Consider the following 20,237-nt stretch of genomic DNA (forward strand, 5'->3'; position numbering starts at 1 on the left):
GTTCTGTTGAGGAGGGGGAGTGAGAGAGTGCTTGGGTGGGAGTTTGGCCCGTAGCCAAGGTTAACCCACCACACCCATTTTAATTCTCCATACCCTCTATGATTTTCAGTAAGCCTTGTGTACAAAAGAAAAGCCTTTTCTAAATATTTTGAGAAGTGTCATTTCAGAAGTCCAGCAGTCCTGTCTTCAGCCCATGAATGGGCCAGATTGAAAAAAATCTTTCAGACAGTTCCTTCTCATGTCTGAATTTCCAAAGCAATGACAGTTTTACTCTATTGACAAACCAGTTCTCAACATTTTACAGGTAAATATCAGTAAAGGAAAGGTTCAGACTCCATGCCTCGATGGCTTCCACCCCAAATGCTACACCACCTCAAAATTAAACAACTCTGAAGCTGGCACCACTTCCTCCTTGGTAAAAGCCAATACAGGGAGCACAAAGCAGATCAACAGACCCTGCACAGCGCCAATACCAAGCATATTCACTTTAGCTCTGTTTTGTATGGGCATCATACTAACCTTTCATCAGGGAGATTCAAATACCAGATTGGGAAACACTGAAAGAACACACTGTTCTAACACCGTCCAGTAAACGGAAACAAACACAGCCATACCATGGTTGCCCCAAGCACTGTTTGGAAGCAATTTTAATTTGGGAAAAGTATGGAGAGAGGAGAGAGAGAGAGTGAGCACGCATGCGTCCGAGCTAGGGTGGTCACAGCTTTTAGTCTTCGTGGATACTCGTCCTATTTCTCTGACTAGCAAGACAGATACAGTTAGTTGCAAAACCAGTTTTAATAAAAGCAACCATTTGCCACCTACTTTAGCAGATAATGGGGCAGTGAGAATCCTTCCTCCTATCCCGTACCTTAGGTTGACTGGTTTGTTTACTACTTGTTATGCTTGCGTCATCCTGTTACTATGGTATGAGAAGGTGATTTATATTTACACCTTAATATTGACATAACCATATTTATCTTTTCCTAACCCAAGAAGCTGAAAAATGCTGTATATAAGTGACCTGGCCACCAACACAAAGACAAAAGCCCAGCCTTTGTCTTTAGCATAGCATCAGATTCACTTTCACCTTTTTTTTTTTTTTTAATTGCAGAGATTTCACTTCCTCCCATAGCACAGAATCCAGTTTCATCATCAGACCAAAAGCTTCACAGATACCACGGAAAGAAAATAACATGTACTTTATTTTGTAGTCACAAATTCCCACTAGGCCACTTTTAGCATAATTGAACAAAGTCTCAAACTGGACATACACACCTAAAATGCTATCTATGTAATTTCCAAACTGATTCTACAAAGTACATTCATTTCAGTTGTCTCAATATGTTAAGAATTTAAAAGTTCTGCTTACGGGATCACTATTGTATAATGGGTCACAACATTTTTCCAGAGAATATAGATACTTCACGTTATCTTTAGCTTCATTTGATGCATCTGTGATGCGAATATCCAACACTCGCCAGTTCTAGGAATAGAAAGATGAAAAAAATAAAACCACACATTTCAGAAAAACTGGTTTGAGATCACTCTGTTTTCTCATTAGCCTTCGAACACATTTGAAACCACAGATCTGTTACTTCAGAGTTACACTTGTTTACCCAAGATGAGGAACAGGTCCTTGTTTTGCTTCAATAACTTGACTGTGAACATACAGTTAGTTTAGACCGCTCAGCTCAACATGTTAGTAATAGTGTCAAGTCAAGCTGCTGTAAAATATATAGACATCATCTAACTACTTTTGCCTGATAGGCTGATGAATATATAACCATGTATTTGTTTCACATGTCTCTCATTTTGATGAGCCAGGACTTTGTTTTATTCACTTGTGTTTGCGATGGGTCTTTAACTTTGTTATGTCGATGTGAGAAGTTATTGACCCCAAAAGCAGTTTTGACAGACACTGTAACAACATGAGAAAGAGGTTTAAGAAATGGTGGGTTTTTCATTTTCTTTTCATTATATGTCCAGTTCATTAAATTTTCTGATTTAATAATTCTCAAAGATTTATAAGTATTTATTTCTGTTGAGCCATGTGGATACATAGCATTATCAATCTTTAGACAAAGGGAATTCCCAGCCTTTTCCAATAAATTAAACTAGATTTAAAGTTTATCTACTCAAGGTGAGGAATAGTGAAGGACAAAGAAAACAAAAGTCAAATATGCTTCAATATTTTCCCCACCAGCAATGTTATATACAGCACCAAATGAACTAGGGTATACAGAACATTTCTAGTCTTTACATCTGTCATAATTCAAAATAGAAACCTTCAGCAGTTTGGATTTAGCAGCAGTGAGTACTCCAAGCACTGCCTTCACATCTGGGCTCTTCAGCTGGTCTGTAAGGTAGCTGAATTTCGACAATCTCTTTTTCCAGTAATCAAGCTCTGCTCGTGGTCCAAGGTCATCAGCTTCTTTTCTCAATTGGTCGTTTTCTGCAAGAACCTTTTATCATACAGTAATAATAGTGAGTGATGCTAATATTTTTTATCTGCATGGATTAATTCCTAATTTAACTCCTAGTATTAACCTCCCATGATAAATTACCTAACTCAGCCACAACATCACATAAAAGAGACCTTAATTTTGCTTGGCCTTTTTAGTTCTGAGTTAAAGAGGGTGTAGTATCTCAAGAGCACTGTTACAGACAATTACATTTTCTGAAAATAACCTGCAAAACATGTTTCAAAGTACAATTTTGACCACTGAGAATAGTCTTCACTGAATTATTGTGTTCCTTTTTCTTTCATTAAATCCCCTGGGAATCACTAACTGTTTTCTGCTTCAATTTCTTGGCTAAGGTGAATCTTTTGCAGCAATTTGTTACAAGAGGTAGAGATGCTCACCTTAGCAACCATGACATAAGCATAGACAGAATACTTTAAATAATGCAATATGTACACAAGGAGTTCACAGTAAGTGTTGAGCTAAGTATTGGAAGGACCTTGTTTACTGTGATCCTTCTCCAGTGGGTAATCCAACTACCAGCAGCCAGCTATTTAAGAATATTCTGAAGACTGCTTTAGTTTGCTTCACAACATTTTTTATAAGTGTAATATTCACTGAAAATTTTTACTAGCTGTAACTTATTCTACGTAATATTTAACAACACTTCAGTCACAACTAATAGAAGAATGCATTGCAGATCTGTAATAATGCTGAATGTGAAAGCTTGCATCGTGAATGTAATGAATGAGTTGTAAAAACATGAATAACTTTGAAATGGTAAAACAGCTCCTTTTACTGTTTTGAAATGCATCACTCAAGATCTGGAGGATTCAGTTAGATTCAGGTGCACTTCAAACTACTTAGCAGGCTTCCTTATCTCTCATCAGCTCAGTGGGTTGAGCTTTTCTCTCTGAGCCGGGTAACGTGGATTGAAATAGTTTTTGTCCACATCCTTACGCTTTCTGAACAAGCTGAAGGGGAGACTGGACAAGCTTACATGGAAAAGAAAACCACAGAAGGTTACCAAATTGAAAAAAAATAATCTGTCTTATAAAATCTCTGAATTACAGATTGTTAGAGGCTGGGAGAATACTGATGGGAAGTACTGCTATCAGCTTACTCTGCTTTTATACTCTTCCCCAGCATCCACTTTAGCCTGTTGTCAGAGAGATGTCACTGGTTTAAAAGGACCTTTAATCCAAACCAGTAATGGTGGGGTTTGCGCTAATTTGTTTATAAAGGATGAAGCCTTGTTCATAAGAGGCAATATAAACTCAAGTCCCTTGGAGAACCAGGTGATGTGGAGACAGAATTATTATGTAACAATAAGTTATTATAAGCTTAACTATAGATATGCCTCTGCTTGCTCATATCTATCATTGTTGTAAGGGGTAATAAAGTGCCCTCGTGAACCTTGCCATTTGTTAAGTTTTTCCTTTCCTAAAAAGCAAAAAATAGCTATGAAAACTTCTGTCCAGTCAAAAATTATGCTTCCAATCCTTCATACAACAATGAAACATTTAGTATCAACTCAAAACATGGCTCCCTTCTTCCTCCAGTTTCTGAGCAAATCTAAAATTCTTAAGTTTAGCATTAAAATCTGTAAACCCATAATAAAATTCCAAGAATGAAAGTAAACTAAACTATCCTTCTTTAACCAAAAAATAACGCACAACTAAAAATCTCTCCATGGCATATGGGTTCATTAGACTAAAGATCTTTCTTGCTTTGCTAAATTAATGATAGCAAATGCTTTAATGACTATTTTATCCTTTTTGGCAATAGGTGAGTAGCAAAAGAAAACAGAGTAAGTCTTTTGGAAGAAGTGCAGCTATTTACAATACATTCTCCCCACCAGTTTCAGCCTATACATTCATAAATTAAAGAGGTTTCTTTTTTTAATTTTCTTTCTTTATTTGAAGAGGTATAGGCTTTAGTAAGGAAGTCTTTCATGGAGCTGATTTCTTAATTTGCAAATAAACATATTTCTCTGATTAAAATCTGAGCAGTAAATTCTACAAGCAGAACAGAGAATAAGGTAGCAACTAAGTTTCCACTTCCCAAATTTACAAGTTATTCATCCTGTCCTCTTCCTTAATGTCTGCCTGTACAAACATTACAGAACCCATTTCCCTGAGCTCCTATGTTTTACATTGAATGGATTGCTGATGCATAGACCACAAGAACCTGGTATTAATTTAATGCAAAAACTCAATTGGTAGTTAAAGTTTATGCTAGATAGTCTACAAAGGACCTGCTTCTGAAATTAAAAAAATTGCAATTACAAATCTCATCTGCATTTTTAAACTTTATCTGCACTTAAAACAAGTGCACTGACCTTACAATACTTCTAACCACAGGAGGAGGTTCCATCAGCACAGTATTTTCTCTTTAAGATGAGATGATTATCAAAACCAGGGAACTAAGCTCCCAAAGGCATGTGTACACTCCATTTACTAGTAGATGAAAAAAGCTCTCTGTAATATTCTCATTGAGAAGTAAAAGCACGCAAAACATGCCAACAGTACTTAAAAATACAGGGATTGATCACATCTGAATTTATAGAAAGGTAGCTATATGTCAATAGGATTAAACTCATCATCTGCCAATATGCAGATGTTGTTGTATTTCACGTTTGTCTGATGTATCACCTGTTCAATTTGTTTGGTCCACCCTTTCATGCAGACTTCTATTCTTTCAAAAGCATCTATGCTGTTAGCAACCATGAGATAATCTGAAGGTCCTCTTAGAGTTTTCAGATCATATGTTTCACATTTCTTCAGATTGACCTAAAACACAAGTTAAAAAAAAACCTGAAATGCTGAGATGTTCATGACAAATAATCCAGGAACTTTAAAAAGTAACTGGTTTACCCACTTGGGGTATCTCATTTCTTATCCCCACTTCAGTTTAAATTAAACTGGTTTGAGCCAGAACGAGACTCCAGAATCTGAAGAATTCACCAGCCTGGCAGCTGTGCTCTCAGCCTTTGTGAAGGAAAGGGCACAAGTAGGAACTAACGGTTAAAGCAACTATATGTCATACATTAATCATTCTTGGTTTAAGAAATGCCACAGCCATTGAACAGTCAAGAAGTTAATAGCTCAAAAGAACTGTCACCAGAAGAAACAATAACAGAATCAGCTGCACAATCGTTAAAGCCACAAACCTTCAGAGACATTAAAGCCACAGATCAACATATAACAAGTCACTGATGACAACAAACAAAAGTGAGTTTTTTCCTCCAGTTTAACAGAAGCAATTTTTAATGAGCATTCTACAACAGTAGCTAACTCAAAAGCTCCAGAGCAAGAGACAGTCTACAGCTAAGTCAATTTCTAGTTGCCACATGAACATATTACCTTTTCCAACAAACTTTGCTGAGTTCCCGACAGCACACTAACAAATGCTTCAAGGGAACCAAGGAAGTCCTGCTTAATATTGGAAGCTTGTTGAGGTTCACCAAGATCAACCCAGCCACGGTCCATAGTCTGTAAAGCTGGAATGAAGATTTCTGATATCAACTGCTCAACGCTTTTTAGTAAGCCATCTCGACCTACATTCATCATATTAAAATTTACTTCCTGTAAAACAAACACAATACAAGTTAAAATAGAAAATAAAATTTTGCCATCATTACATTTATTCCACTCCTGTTGCCTTGAGCACCTCAAAAATTACCAGTGTGTACAAATGCTCTTCAAGCAATAACAGCACAATTCTTGCTAGCAGGGGCTACAAGATTTGCACAGGGTCACAGTTTGTCATACAAAACTGAGGAAACGAAGATCTGCAAACACTTCCAAAACATAATGAGACTATAAGAGACCTCTATTTATAAAGCTCAGTTTATATGGATGAGTAAAATTATTCCAGCCTGCCACTTCTAAAGCTATCAGAATTCTATTTTTTTAATATATTCATACATACATATATATAGGCAGATATCAATGCACTTAAAAGGCTTGGATACTAAAAGAATTATTAACTACAGTTAATTCTGACTTGCAGTTGCCCAAAGATTTTGGTCCAGGAATAATACCTCTACCCAGTTTGAGAGAGAGCAATTCACAGAACATCTGCTTTTTAGACATTCTGAAAAAGACTCTGAAGACTTCTAAGGTAAATTACATGAATCTGCCAGCTATTTTTTGCTTCATTAGAAGTTACCACAAGAATTTTTTTCAGCAAAATAATTTAACACCAAAGAACTTGTATTTAAGTGTCACACAGTAGATGTGTCTTCAGACATACCATTTTTACTTTTCAACTTGCCTTTCCTAGTTTTAAGGTATTACCTACTATCAGCAAGGGCTATATCATTACTTGTGAAAAAGTCTGCTTTACACATCTTAGAGTTGCAATTACCAGCTTGCAAGCATTATTAATAAGCAAAAAATCTTCAAATGTTAAGTAGTGTATAATTGACTAAAATCTAAGCCAGGTCTTTCAAAATCATCAAGAAAAATTCAGAGGGTTAATCATAAAACTTTAAAGCATATATCTGTAGAAATCAAATAATAATCTGGTGATGACAGCCAGCTCATCCACCCTTTACTCTTCTATTTCTTGCCTATCTGGGCAAAATACAGTTTTAAAGGTTTTCTTAGAAGAGAGGGGGGAAGTTAAAACTTGCTGGCTTAGGAGTTGTAGTTGGAAGTTACCATTTTGAACTGTACAGAAAGTTTTCCACAACACTAATTCTCATTTAGCCCATCATGCTTATTTTAATGCTCTGATTAGTTTGTCTACAACTGTAAGATTCCCTACATTTTACTCTGTGCTCCTCACTACTGGAGCACTTGCTCCAGCTTTCTTCACGTCAGACTGTCATAGGTTTAAGGAGGTTTCTTTAACCAGGAAAAGCTTTTTATATATAATTTGCATATATGCTCTCAAAAATAAAACCATTTTTGTCTGGTTTTTTAACGGATTTGCTAGAACTTATTGAAATTTAACAGCTTATTATTTAGATATTGACTAATTACTCTCTGTCATTTTGGACTGTCATAAATTTTCTTCCTTAGCATCATTTCTTCATAGCAATGATACACTTCAAGTTGCTGCAGCTAGATAATGTAGGTTTTTCCATTCCCCTCCTTTTTTGTCCTGTTTCATTTAGCCAAACTGTGTCCCTTTGCTCATTCCTCTGTGTCAAAGGCTGTCAAATTACGTGCTGAGAGCACATACCCCATGATGACAATGAATTTCAAACAACAAGATCAGCAGTCACTGACTCTTACCTGATAGACATTCTCAGTTGTGATGGGTTTAAAAAGACTAGATCTAATGAAGAAAATGCATACACCAGTTAAAGCAACTTCTTTTCCCTCTGTCACAAATACTTTAGGTTTCTTCTTTGTCAATTGAGAGTTGATTCCTGTTCCCGGAAGGCCAAAGTGCTCTATAGATTCAAATACAAGAAACATTTAAAAACCACTGATTTTTTATTCAAAGAAAAGTTTTTTAAACAAACAGTTCCATCATCATTTGTGTATCTACAACTCTCAGTCCCCTGGAGCCACCCCATGCGACTATCCACAGACAACACACAGCATCCAGAGTCCGCATAGCACAGTAAGAACTATTTCATCTAGTTTTGCCATTCTTACATCAAAAGCCTTTCATTTCTAGTCGTTTATTTGTTTTCTATTCCTTCTATGCAAAGGTTCAGGCTCAAGATCCTCTTACATGGCTCTCTATCATGTAGTTGCAGATAATGCTCTATTGCTTAAAAAAACCCACAAATGTAGTTTACTTCAGAGGAGCTATTATCAACTGTCTTTCCTTAAGAATATGTAGACCTAAGTTTAACATACAAAAAAAAGAAATAGAATGCTTCTGGAAACAAGGAAAGACAGGCCACAGCAGATTCTTTGAGGGAAAAAAACCAAACAAAAAACCCAGTAAGGGAGATACAAGGGACTTCCCTGCCCTTTCTTCTTCCCCCAACATGAATATGCTGCTCACATGTTTCACAAGTGTTACCAACAGCCTAAGAGTCACCAAGCAGTAGTAGTCTCTTGAGGGGGTAAATAATTCTCTTGTGTTTTTGGCCACACTACTTCTCTGTTACTAGTTTTCTAGTGTTTCCTCAGAGCAAAATGTACATGCACACGCATCTCAGTGAAACATTGCAACAATAAAAAGATCAAAAAGTGAATTGTGGATACCAGTAGTTACAGGATAATATATAAAAAATTGCAAAAAGTGACAAGTGCCCCACCCCTTTTTCTTTCAGGCACATGACCATCTACCCCAGGGATCCCTATTTTGGATCAGGTGGCCACCCATAAGTCCCCTCTCCACCCTTTTGTTCACATCACCTTTCCCCCTCCCCTTTTTCACCACAGCTCCTGCAGAAGTCTCATTTGTTTACCTCAGAAGTACATCAAGGGTTCTGTCACCATCAAAACAGTCTTGAGTCTGAGAATTTTATTGATTTGATTTATTGCCAATTTATCTTATATTTGCACTATCCTTGTACTTCAGTAATTACAGAGGCTAGACCAGCAACAGCCATCCCTTTTTTCAGGGCATTCCCATGATATATGGGGCTGGAGTAGGTAGTATACTCTGCAGTCTCTTTAGAAAAGATGTACTGTTACTGAAAAGGGTGCTAGAAATTGTTAAGCTGCATATTAAAAGTGCCATTGAAAACATTGCAAAAAAATCTGCGTGTGAGGGTGGGCATAAAACCAGACTTTGAAATGACCCCTTAGGGGTCTGAAGTACATCTTCCTGAACTCAGAGATACACAGTCTCCTGCTCTGCAGGGGCACAAAATATCTTGTAGGTACCCTTCATGGGGTCACCTTCTGCCCTTACAGAAGTGTTTGCTGATCTACGTCAGGGTCAGAAAACCAGCTTGTATTTGAGGTGATGTGTAGTAAGTGCCTTTGCCAACAAGATGCATGTAATACCATAAAAATTCATTTAACTTTACTGATTAATAGCCACCACTATAGCTGCTATTTTCGCTTTGCTAGCCTGAGAACCACAGCCCCAGAACAATCAGCACAAAACATTATTTTACAAACTCTGCCCCACCTAAGAAGGAAAAATGTACAGCACAAGCTGCACACTGTGATGGTATTACAAGTAACTGTACGCTCACAGCTGTAGGTAAAGGCAGCCTCCAACACACCCACTTCATCCTACACTCACCTGTCTTTATCACCAGTTCATTTTTTCTTACTCTTTTTTTTTCCCCTCTAGTGTGCATGGTCTTTTGGGGACTTTTGCTTATTCACTCAATGAACATGTTGCTGTGAATTTGGGGGTTTTTTGTTTGCCTGTTTTTTGTTTCTTCCTCCAGCTTTTTATGTTGCCTGCATGTAGCAGCACATGTCAAAGACCAAAGGCCACCACAATCATGCTTTAAGGTCATCTGATCAGTTTGGGGATGGGTGAGGGGGACTGTGATTAGATTCCTAGGCTTTGCCCCTTGCCTTACACTCCCTCCAACATAGTTCCACCACTTCAACTCAGGCATGTTAAAACTTGTTCAGCAGTTTTCAGTTTTCTAAACTGGTGGCTGAGCTTGTATTTTCACTTACTTTTCTATGTACATTTAATAATTAAAGTAGCTTATATCATATTAAACAGTCTTTTCATACCTTTTAGGTATATACATACATATATACTGAAAACAAAAAGTATAAATACATATTTGTACACTGATATAGGTATACATTTATATATATAAACATGTATATTTATACGGATATACATATATTTATGAAGCCCTTCTTGTACACCCCACTTTTTTACCCTGGATGAACTCCCACCAACCCATCACAGGGTCTCAGAGGTCACATGGGGCCTGGCTAGTCCTAACGGCAGCAGAGCTGGAGACTCTGGGACAGAAGCCATGGCAAAGGGAGGATGTCCTTGTCACAAGGGTCCTGAGCTGCCTCCAGGTAAGTGAGAAGGAGGCTTCCCCCAGAAGTGTGGTAACATAGGGGCACTGGGGAAGGGAAGGGTATATGAGCAGAAGGGACTTCTGGGCTAATGGCCCTGCTACCCATAATGCAGGCCTTCTGGGGCCATTTGTCATGTGACAGGACCACCTGGATGGATGCTCATGTGCAGAGAAATGCAGAAGGCTTCTAGGGCAGATTGGTGGTGTGATTGGAAGGGAGGGGGGCAGAGCATCTGTCACTGCTTACCTTGTGTGAAAGTCATCTTTTAACTATCGAAAAACATTTTCCAATTCCCCAGGGAATGCTGGGAATGAATGAATGCTGAATGCTGCTGGGCTCACAAGGAAGTACTTTGTTGCTGATACTAGCAATATGCTCCAGTAATTTCAACAATCCTCATTTCATCAGCAAGGACAGATGTCCCAGTATGACCAAACTTGACTTGCCTTAAGCGCCAGTTTATAAGAACTTTACTATTTGCTTGCACACTTGCTCAGCACAACTATAACATGTTGCAGGAAAACCTGACTTGCTTTACCTGTATCTGTTGCCTCCACATCTTGATAGTAGAACATCAGATGACGCAGACCTCCAGGGGCCAAGAATTTGTCAATGCGCTCTATCTGTTTGAGATAGTGTTGACATATTTAAGCATAGCATACCCACTATGAAAAGTTTAACTTGCTCAGATTTTTAACGTACAGGGCTGACAAATACTCATCACATTATCATTGTTCAATAATAAAATTATACCAGGCCCAGTTACTACCTCCCAAAAAAATGACTGAGTTGCCTTGTCCTTTAGCAGCACACACCTACTTAATTGAATAATTTAATTTTTTCCATGCTGAACACAACTGAATATAGCCAGGCCATGCTTAAGTTTACTGAAACCACTTACTGTACATGCTGTATATTGTTTCTCAAACTGAGGGCACAGGGCATTTCTTCACTTACTGAAGTGCAGCAGCACCTCATTGAAGTCCCTCACCCATGTTATTCTTACTGACATTCAGCTAACTAGCTAAACACAGAAAACATACAGCTGCAATTATTCCATATCTTATAAATAAATAAAGGCTTCCTCTGTTGCTATTTTAAGCATCAGGACAATTTCACAGTTCTCCAGCAATTTAAGGCTGCCGTCAAGCATCCTTGAACCACATATTGGTAGTGCAGTCCAGGAATCTCATGTATAGGCCATACAGCCCTAGGAAGAAAGTTAATTGCTCTATGCTAGTGTGCTGATCAGTGTTTCAGCACTTGAAAGTCTGGCCTAATCCATTATTTTTCTAGATCTATGAGTCATTGTTTCACATAGTCCCTAACTACATAGCAATCTTCCAGCAGAAAAGGCTTCTACTTCTAGAAGTTCTTCAGAAACATTTGCTGGTACCATTTGTGCTTCCTAGTGTAGGAAAAAGGGTAAGAGATCACCATCAGCAGGAAGAAAGCCACATTTATCCCTCTTCCATTAATAACGAGCCTCAGTTACACCAAGATCACATAAACTGCTATTCCAGAAAATCTTGGCTGAGCCCTCCAAGATGAGGTCAAAACAACTATTACACTTTTCTCTTTCCAAGTGTAACAGCTGCCAATATTTTCTTCATCTGACGATTATTCTCAGGCAATATAGTTTGCCAGGGAACCCATTTAGAAATAAAAAGCACAAAGAATGAAACAAGTTCTGCTTTTTAACTTGTGTGACAGTGTTCTGAAGCTTATTTTCTTACATCACATGGAACCATAGAAATGTTGGAAGGGTCTTCTGGGAGATCTCAAGGCCAGCCTCCTGTGTCATCAACAGCAGCTCAGATCATCCAGAGCCTTGCCTAGGCTGAGTCTCAAAAACCTCAGCGACAGAAGTTACAGAGCTCACTTGTCTAACCTATTCCCATGCTGCATTACCCTCCTGGTGAAGAAGGGTCTTTTAATGTCCAATCTGCAAATTGTGGCTATTGCCTTTGTTATATCATCTGCAACTGCTGAGAAGAGTTCAGCTCTGTCATCTTTATAACTACTCTTCAAGTAACTGCAGACTACTATTTGATTGCCCCTCAATCTCTTACTCTCCCTCTTCTCATACTTTACGTCCTATGTCCATCACTATCTTGGTAGTCTTCCACTGGACTTTCTTCAGTTTCTCAACAATATTAGAATGCATAAATTGAAGGTACACAGATGGAAAAAGAATGCAAGAGAAAACAAAAACCCACAACCATGTTTACTTTAGTTTCAGGGAGTAAAACAAGATCTACTTGCTGTCTACCTAGGTTTTAAAAAAAATAATGATTTCTTTTCAAATCACAAAATGTATTCCATTGCATATAATACTTACTATCACCTTTGATGCACCATTTCCTCAACATACACATTTCTAATGGAAACAACAATAACACGCAGCCTGCTATGGACAGGACTCTTGAATCTCTATGCACTATATATTCAAGGATTGAGAGACTTCGTGATGTGGATCCAGTATGAGTGTCACAGGTTTTACCGTACTGTCTATAACCACTGGAAAGCAGAAATTCTAAATCAATTTCAAAAACAATATTGTTACAATAGGTCCTGAAGCTAAGGACACTTTTGTTCAACTTAATTACAAAATGCTGAGAAATATTTTTTTGATGAGAAGACTTGAGTAATCTCAGACATGAAGTCTGACAACTACCTCAACTATGGTAATATCAGTTCTAAGGCACCCTATGAGCTTCACTATCAAATTCATCAGATTACCTGGTTACCGTCAAGAATAGCATCTTCTACCTCTGCCTTGTCCAGATTTGCACAAAAGGCAACAGCATCCAGTAAGTAATCATGCCTGCCATCCAGCCGAGCACGTTTAGCCTCCCTCTCTTCTTTAAGCTTTTGCTATTATAAAACACAAAGTGGACAATGAATAATTCACAATCTATTTTGAAGACAAAATAAAGAAAATTCTAAAATTTTAATAAGTAAAAATTATTACATTCTTCCATACTTGTGGTTTATGTTTTTAAGGCACTGAAATTAAATTTTTAGAAGCAACCCCTGTTATGATTTTACAGTTGATTTCCTGTGTTCTATTTTCAGATTTAGCGCAAAATTTCTATCATCAGTCTTTTGACCAATATTATTTTTTTGTTGAAAGGCTCTAAAGAAAAAAAAGTATTTTATATATATGGCTCCATCATTCTGTAAGTTATCTTCAACACTCTAAGTCCTTAGTCCCAGCTTTTCAGTCTACTCACATAGGACCATTAAATCAAGACAGGATTCCAACCCATCTTTGTTATTCATGGAAGATATTGTAGGTGTTCTCAAATCAAGAGATGCTGCTGGAGGAAGCTAGGGTTTCATGCATGTCTCTAATATTATGAGAAGTAAAACAAGCCACAAGCCTCAAGGTACACAAGTGTTTACAAATGTGCTTAACTATAGCTATTATACCATTCTTCAAGCAGTATGCCTACTCTTCTAATTAAATTGAATTCCCATATGTAATACACCTCATTACATTATAGACAAAATAGCCTTCTGGAATAGTTATGGTATTATTGTGCTTGTGGATTACAAGATTTAATACAATTTCATTTTCAAAAGAAATTTAGAATTATGTTTCACACTGGTGGTAAATTCAATCTTTATTTCCCCAGTGATTATGAAAAATCTAGTAACTCTATAAAGCATGCACAAGTGATTTATCCACAAGCTTCTGCAGAGCCAACAGGACTTGCATAATATACTTTATAGCCTTATGTAAATATCTTTCCTACTTTCTAAAGGGATTTTCAAATATTTGGTAAACTCGTAATTACTAGCATGCCTTCATAAACGCTAAATGCACTGGAAATGTTTTTCCATGTAAAACACAAACATACAAATCATGTTCTTTACACAGATATGCCTGAAGAATGCACTAGCAGATTAATTTGTACATGTTCTTTACGCTATTTTACTTCTGTCATTCCCTGACATGGTCTCCACTTTCCCAAAAATGAAATGTCATCACAGGATTGGCCTTTCCTACATGTTCTCAAATCAGGGTAGAAATTTTCCCCCTAATTAGACCTACAAAAAGCAACAAATTTGGGCTGAATCAGCTTCACACTAGATGACAACACTAGAATCCTGAAAACTGTTGGTTCAGTGATTTGAGCACAACTGATAATGCATCTTTAACATATAAAAATACAGCCAATACTTTGACAAATATTTAGCTTCTATTTAATCCAGCAAAAAGCTCTTTTTATTTTACTTAAACTACAGAGAGACTACTTTTGTACTCTGCTTGGTTTCCAGCATAGAACTCCAGATATATTGCTACACAAGGTATTCATCTTACATTGTTTATCAGTTCCCAACTCCAACTATATAGATGACCCTTGATATGTTCATAGCCTCAATTTCTTCTACAAGTCTGTTAACGTAGGCTGAAATCATGAGCACCTTCTTCTCAAACTGGGCAATCATGCCCTGATGTTTGTTTCAGTTCTTTTAATACCTTCCAATCCTTTTAATTGCAGTCTCTCAAGCCCTGTACCAAATATACTAGCTATTGTGTATAGCTGTTCACAGACACCAAATATTGCCTAATACTACAAGTCCAGTAACAAAGGCATTCATTAACATGTCACAAAACTTGAAAAGTCTAGTTAACTTAAATCCTTTTAATGAACTGTGCCTTGAGAAAACAGGGAATTATGAACAAGATAGTAAAGCTATAGTTTTATGAAGATTAAGACATTCACTTGCATTTATCATGTGTCACTTCTGGAAGGCATTTGAATCAAAGAATCATTTAGGTTGGAAAAGACCTTTAAGATCATTGAGTCCCCCCGTTAACCTAACACTGCTAAGTCCACCACTAAATCATGTCACCAAGCGCTACGTCTACACGTCTTTTAAATACCTCCAGGGATGGTGACTCAACCATCTCCCTGGGCAGCCTGTTCCAATGCCTGACAACCCTTTCAGTGAAGAAGTTTTTCCTAATATCCAGTCTAAACCTCCCCTGGTGCAACTTGAGGCCATTTCCTCTTGGCCTATCACTTGTTACTTGGGAGAAGAGAGCGACATCCACCTCGATACAATCCCCTTTCAGGTAGTTGTAAAGAGCGATAAGGTCTCCCCTCAGCCTCCTCTTCTCCAGGCTAAACACCACCAGTTCCCTCAGCTGCTCCTCATAACACTTGTTCTCTAGACCCTTCACCAGCTTCATTGCTCTTCCTTGGACACCTCAATGTCTTTATTGTAGTGAGGGGCCCAAAACTGAACACAATATTCAAGGTGCGGCCATTGTTCTGGTGGATATCTCTAATTAATGCAAGCTGCATTTTTCCTGATAGCAGCTACAATGCAATTCGAGGACACGTCCTGCCGGTCATAGTTCCATATTTTGATAAGCTGCCATTTCTAAGAACTACTTCTCCTCCCCAAATGAAGTGTTCCCCAACCACAAACTCTCACTTCTCAGTTGTTGCCGTCATCAGAAGACACTTCTGCCTCACTTTTAGGATTAGGTTGTCCCCAAAAAAGTAGAAGAAAACTAATTTCAGTGCTTTCAATAGCAAGTCATTAATTTAAATGTTTAAAACCACTCAGAAGCTAGACTGGAAACCAGTCAAAATACCACTTTCCATTTGTATACTACTTGAATAAGTTTTTAAGATATTCTTTACTTAAGATTAGGAATCTCAGAGAAAGAATTGCAAGAAAATGTTGAGCTTTCTGCCTCTCATTCTTCCCTTCCCCCCTGCCCATCTTTAAGGGCCAGACGTAAATAAGCAAAAGGCTCATGGAGGAACAAGATTTCTATTCCAGATTTGTTTCCTTCCTCATTTTTGCATAGGGGTGCATCTCAGGCCCTCAGTCCTTTTGTGTCAACCAGACCTTCAGTGAAGGAATTCACTAACCTGTTCTCAAAATTCAGTCTTTGGACTTTAAGATGCTAACTTTAACTACCCCCACATCTTGCTTCAAACCAGCAATGTGGTCATGGCCTAGGAGTTTTTGTATATTTTACGTCCTACAAGATTCACTACAGAAGTACATATTCCTAAGCAGCATCTATACAAAAAAAAAAAAAAAAAACAAAAAACAGGCAGGTTTACGTAATGCAAATAAACATCATTTAATAAAACACCAAAAGAGTAAGATTTGAAGATGGAAGGATTGCTAAAACACATAAGCTATCATTTATGTAGGTAAGAGAGGAATTGCTGTTATGTACAGTAACACTTACATGCAAACCCTGAAAGTATCAGCAGCAATTCTGATCAAGGTCATACAACAAAGCCTCCTCATAATGTCCCATGATGTAGGAGGATCCAGATGGAATGGTGTTTACAAGAGATAAATGTTTTCTCACTTGGATATCTGGAAGGATTGTCCAAGATTTTATATGGTACAGCTTTACCTTGGTTCTCCATTTAAAGAACAGCAGCACAGCCACCTTTAGTTTTGGGTTTCTTTTCCCCCTCTCCATTAGTTATGAAGGTAAGAAAGGCCATATGACACAGTCCCACAACAGATGCAAGTCCAAAGCTAAACTAATCAACCAAAAAGTCCTTCTTTGATTATTAATCTAGTTATAACAAGTAACTTGGTTTATGTTACATAAAACCTTAAAATTCCTAATACCTAAATACCAAAAATTTAGCACAGGAAACTAATTTCAATAGACATCTGCTCCTGAATCAGAATAAAGGGGAGATTCCTAAATCCATTTTAACATATGCCTAAACCTATAACCATCACACCATCAATCTGAAGCAACAAATGGGGATTAAGTTAAAATTTTTAAAAAAAGTCAGAGATGCTAGGGGTCCTTCCTTTGAAACAACAGCCTCAGAAACCAAATACTGACTGCCACCAACTTCTCCATTACAGAGTGCAGGTGCTAATGTGTTTGCAGACCCTCTATTCAGAGTTAGCATGAATGTTATTTAGTATGCAAGTCATAACTGCACAAGTTAAAACTTGTTCCTGAACACAGTTTATCCAGCAAATGATGCTTTTTGTTGTCAGAATACTGTGCATTACTGAATTTAGACACGCTCAGATCAAAGTCTTATGGATGAGCAATACACTTGAACTTTACTGGGAAGTTCAACAGTAAAAAGAGTCAAAAAGTAAGAGTGTTCTATTGTTAATTTAGTCTTAACCAAAACTTATTTAACCAACATGGCATTCCTGTGTCTCTCCTTTAAGTTGCTAAGATGTTTTATATTGCATAAGCATTGCTCATGGATTTCCCTGTAAAAGTAAACTGCAAACCATTTTACACTTTCCAAGCACCCTGAGTTTTCAACGGACACACACCTTTTTATTCACTCCTCTCCAAAAAACACACACCCTACAGAATTAGGGCAGTTCCCTTAGCTGACTCTTAAAATCTCAAGCATCAATCAGAGCTTTCCCATGTTTGATATAACATTGCATTGAGTCAGGAACAGTTTGTTCAAATAACCAGCTTTTAAAATTGGTCTAAGGGTCTTAGTGACTTCTATATTTTATTATTGTTTCTCAATACTATGTAGTTCCCATTTTACAAGTATGGGAAGAGTGAAGTTAAACTTCAATTTTCCTTGGTGGCAGAGCCTACCCCTGTTTTGTTGCCAAATCTAGCATCAAGCTCTTTATTGTACCAGTATAACATTTCTGAAATTATACCATTGCCAGACCACTGCAATAATCTGGACAAGATACAAGTACCAGCAGCCAAATGCGTAAATATCTCCCAGTGCAAATTTACCTTTCAAAACAAATCATGAAACTAAGCCTTTATTGATACCCTACCAATTAACTTACAAGACCAGTTACACAAACCCCACCTCTTATGACAAATACCTATCCCAAATACTATGTTTTGCTTTAAAAGGCATAGTGTATCCATTTTCATGCAATTAGAATATTTTGTGAAACCAACATCATCCACTTACACCATTTTAAAACACACACTTTTCTTCCCCCGACTCCCCCCTCGATTTACACCTTTATTCAAACTATACAGTTACTCATCTGGACCTAGTCCAAAATTTGGTTTTCCTTACCTTTATAACTCTGCCAATGCTCTGCTTCCAAAGTTGCTTTCTTCCAGCTCTAAACATTGTACTATTTGATATAAGCATCAAGTACTGTTTTTCAGCAATAAGCCTTAAACCATGGAGCAAGCTTCTTGATTCATCATTTTGAACCCTCCCCCCAAACTTTTGTTCACATTTGTTTCATTCCTTATCTGTAGGAACACCAAAAAAAACCCTAGAAAATACAGTAAGGACCTAAAAAGTCAGCAACAATTAACCTTAGCTCTGTACCTTTTTTAAAATTCAGTTCTAACGTGCATTTAAATGACTTGAAAACTAATCGGACTACTTTAGAAACTAGAGGTCTCTAACCATCAGAATTTACTGCCTATGGATTAGGAGTTGAAAATGACTGCTACCAACCACAGTGTTGTTAAGGTGATATTGTTTATATACAAACACCGCTCAATACAATTCATCATGCTCAAGGGCAACATAACCATTTGCAAAAGTCAATTTTATAACTGCTTATCTGATTTGTGTTTAGCTGTCTTAAGTAATTCCCATGTCAACAGACATCTTTGTTTCCTTGTCACAGATGATTGTTTAAATATATAGCAACAGTCAAGCAGCTTTCAAATAGCTTTTACCTACAAACTACTAAATTACCAAGTTTTCTATTCATATTTTTTATATAAGCACATTCAGCCTCAGTTATTTTTCAGTTGTACAATGGTTGCTTAATACAGCAATTTTTCTTCAACAAGGAATGTTAAGTTCTTTCTTCTTAAAATAGCCTTAGTTTTTTCCATTTCAGTGACAGAATCTAATCTGATGTCCTCTTGAAAATACCAGGACAAACAAACTAATGATACAATATTAAGAAAAACAAGACATTTTTACAGCTATTTCAGGCTTAGAATGCCCCTAAATATTTCTGCTTCCACTCATATCAATGTGAATCATGTCTAAAATCACTTGACAACCTCAGCGTTGATAAAAATCACATGACTAAAAAACATTTTCCCCACATTATCAGATTTTTCTGTACAATTTTTCCCACCTACTATAGTCAAATCTGGTTACGTACACATGTTTGAAAGAAAGACTGAAAAAATTTGCATTTACTGTAAAAATAAACATTGGTAGCTTTCTCTGAATCCTTTACAGCCTTCTCTCTTAAAATTAAACATGCTATTAACTATTACATATTGAGCTAATTCCTGGATATATTTCAGATCACTGAAGAATTATTTTCTTCTTTGCAGGACGTACATGGTTTCTAAAGTAAAAACCCAGCCTAACGGGCTTGGCTTTACAATGCATCAAGAAAAGCTCTTTTTTAAAAAAGAAAGGAAAAAAAACAAAAACCTTGAATAAATCTCTCAAAGAACACCTAAGAATCATGGAGCTTTTTCATAAAATGATATAAGATCATAGCAACTAACTCACAGAACCACAAAATCATGTAGGTTTAAAGAGATCTCTGGAAGTCATCTAGTCTTCTGCTCAAAGCAAGTCCAATTAGAGGGGGTTGCTCAGAGATGCGTGCAGTTGAGTTCTGAGTATCTCAAGGGATGGAGATTCTACAACCTCTTTGAGCACTATAACAGTGTTTGACCACCCAACATAAAGATTGCTCCCATCTATCTAACCGGAAACTCCGATATTCCTACGTGTGTATATTAGCTCTTATTACCATACACCTTAATGAAAAGTCCAGCTGTCTTCTCTCTCCCCTCCCATTAGACAATTGTAGCCTGCAATAAGATCTTCCTAGACCTCAACACAGTTCTCCAAGTTCTCATATATCATGCGCTTTGGCCTCCTGACCA

General features: G+C 37.3%; 1 protein-coding gene across 1 annotated transcript in view; it reads right to left on the bottom strand.

The window, feature by feature from the left end:
- The window catches only part of DNAH5 (dynein axonemal heavy chain 5), a 135,694-nt gene extending 117,187 nt beyond the window's left edge, over positions 1–18,507 (bottom strand). Inside the window, 8 exon segments of the mRNA XM_059836066.1 lie at positions 1,370–1,483; positions 2,286–2,462; positions 5,117–5,254; positions 5,828–6,049; positions 7,709–7,869; positions 10,929–11,013; positions 13,133–13,267; positions 18,430–18,507. Of these exon segments, the coding sequence (XP_059692049.1) occupies positions 1,370–1,483; positions 2,286–2,462; positions 5,117–5,254; positions 5,828–6,049; positions 7,709–7,869; positions 10,929–11,013; positions 13,133–13,267; positions 18,430–18,507 (1,110 nt within the window).
- Between the last annotated feature and the right edge of the window lie 1,730 nt (positions 18,508–20,237).

This window comes from Gavia stellata, chromosome 3, assembly GCF_030936135.1.
Source record: "Gavia stellata isolate bGavSte3 chromosome 3, bGavSte3.hap2, whole genome shotgun sequence".
Classification (NCBI taxonomy): Eukaryota; Metazoa; Chordata; class Aves; order Gaviiformes; family Gaviidae; genus Gavia; species Gavia stellata.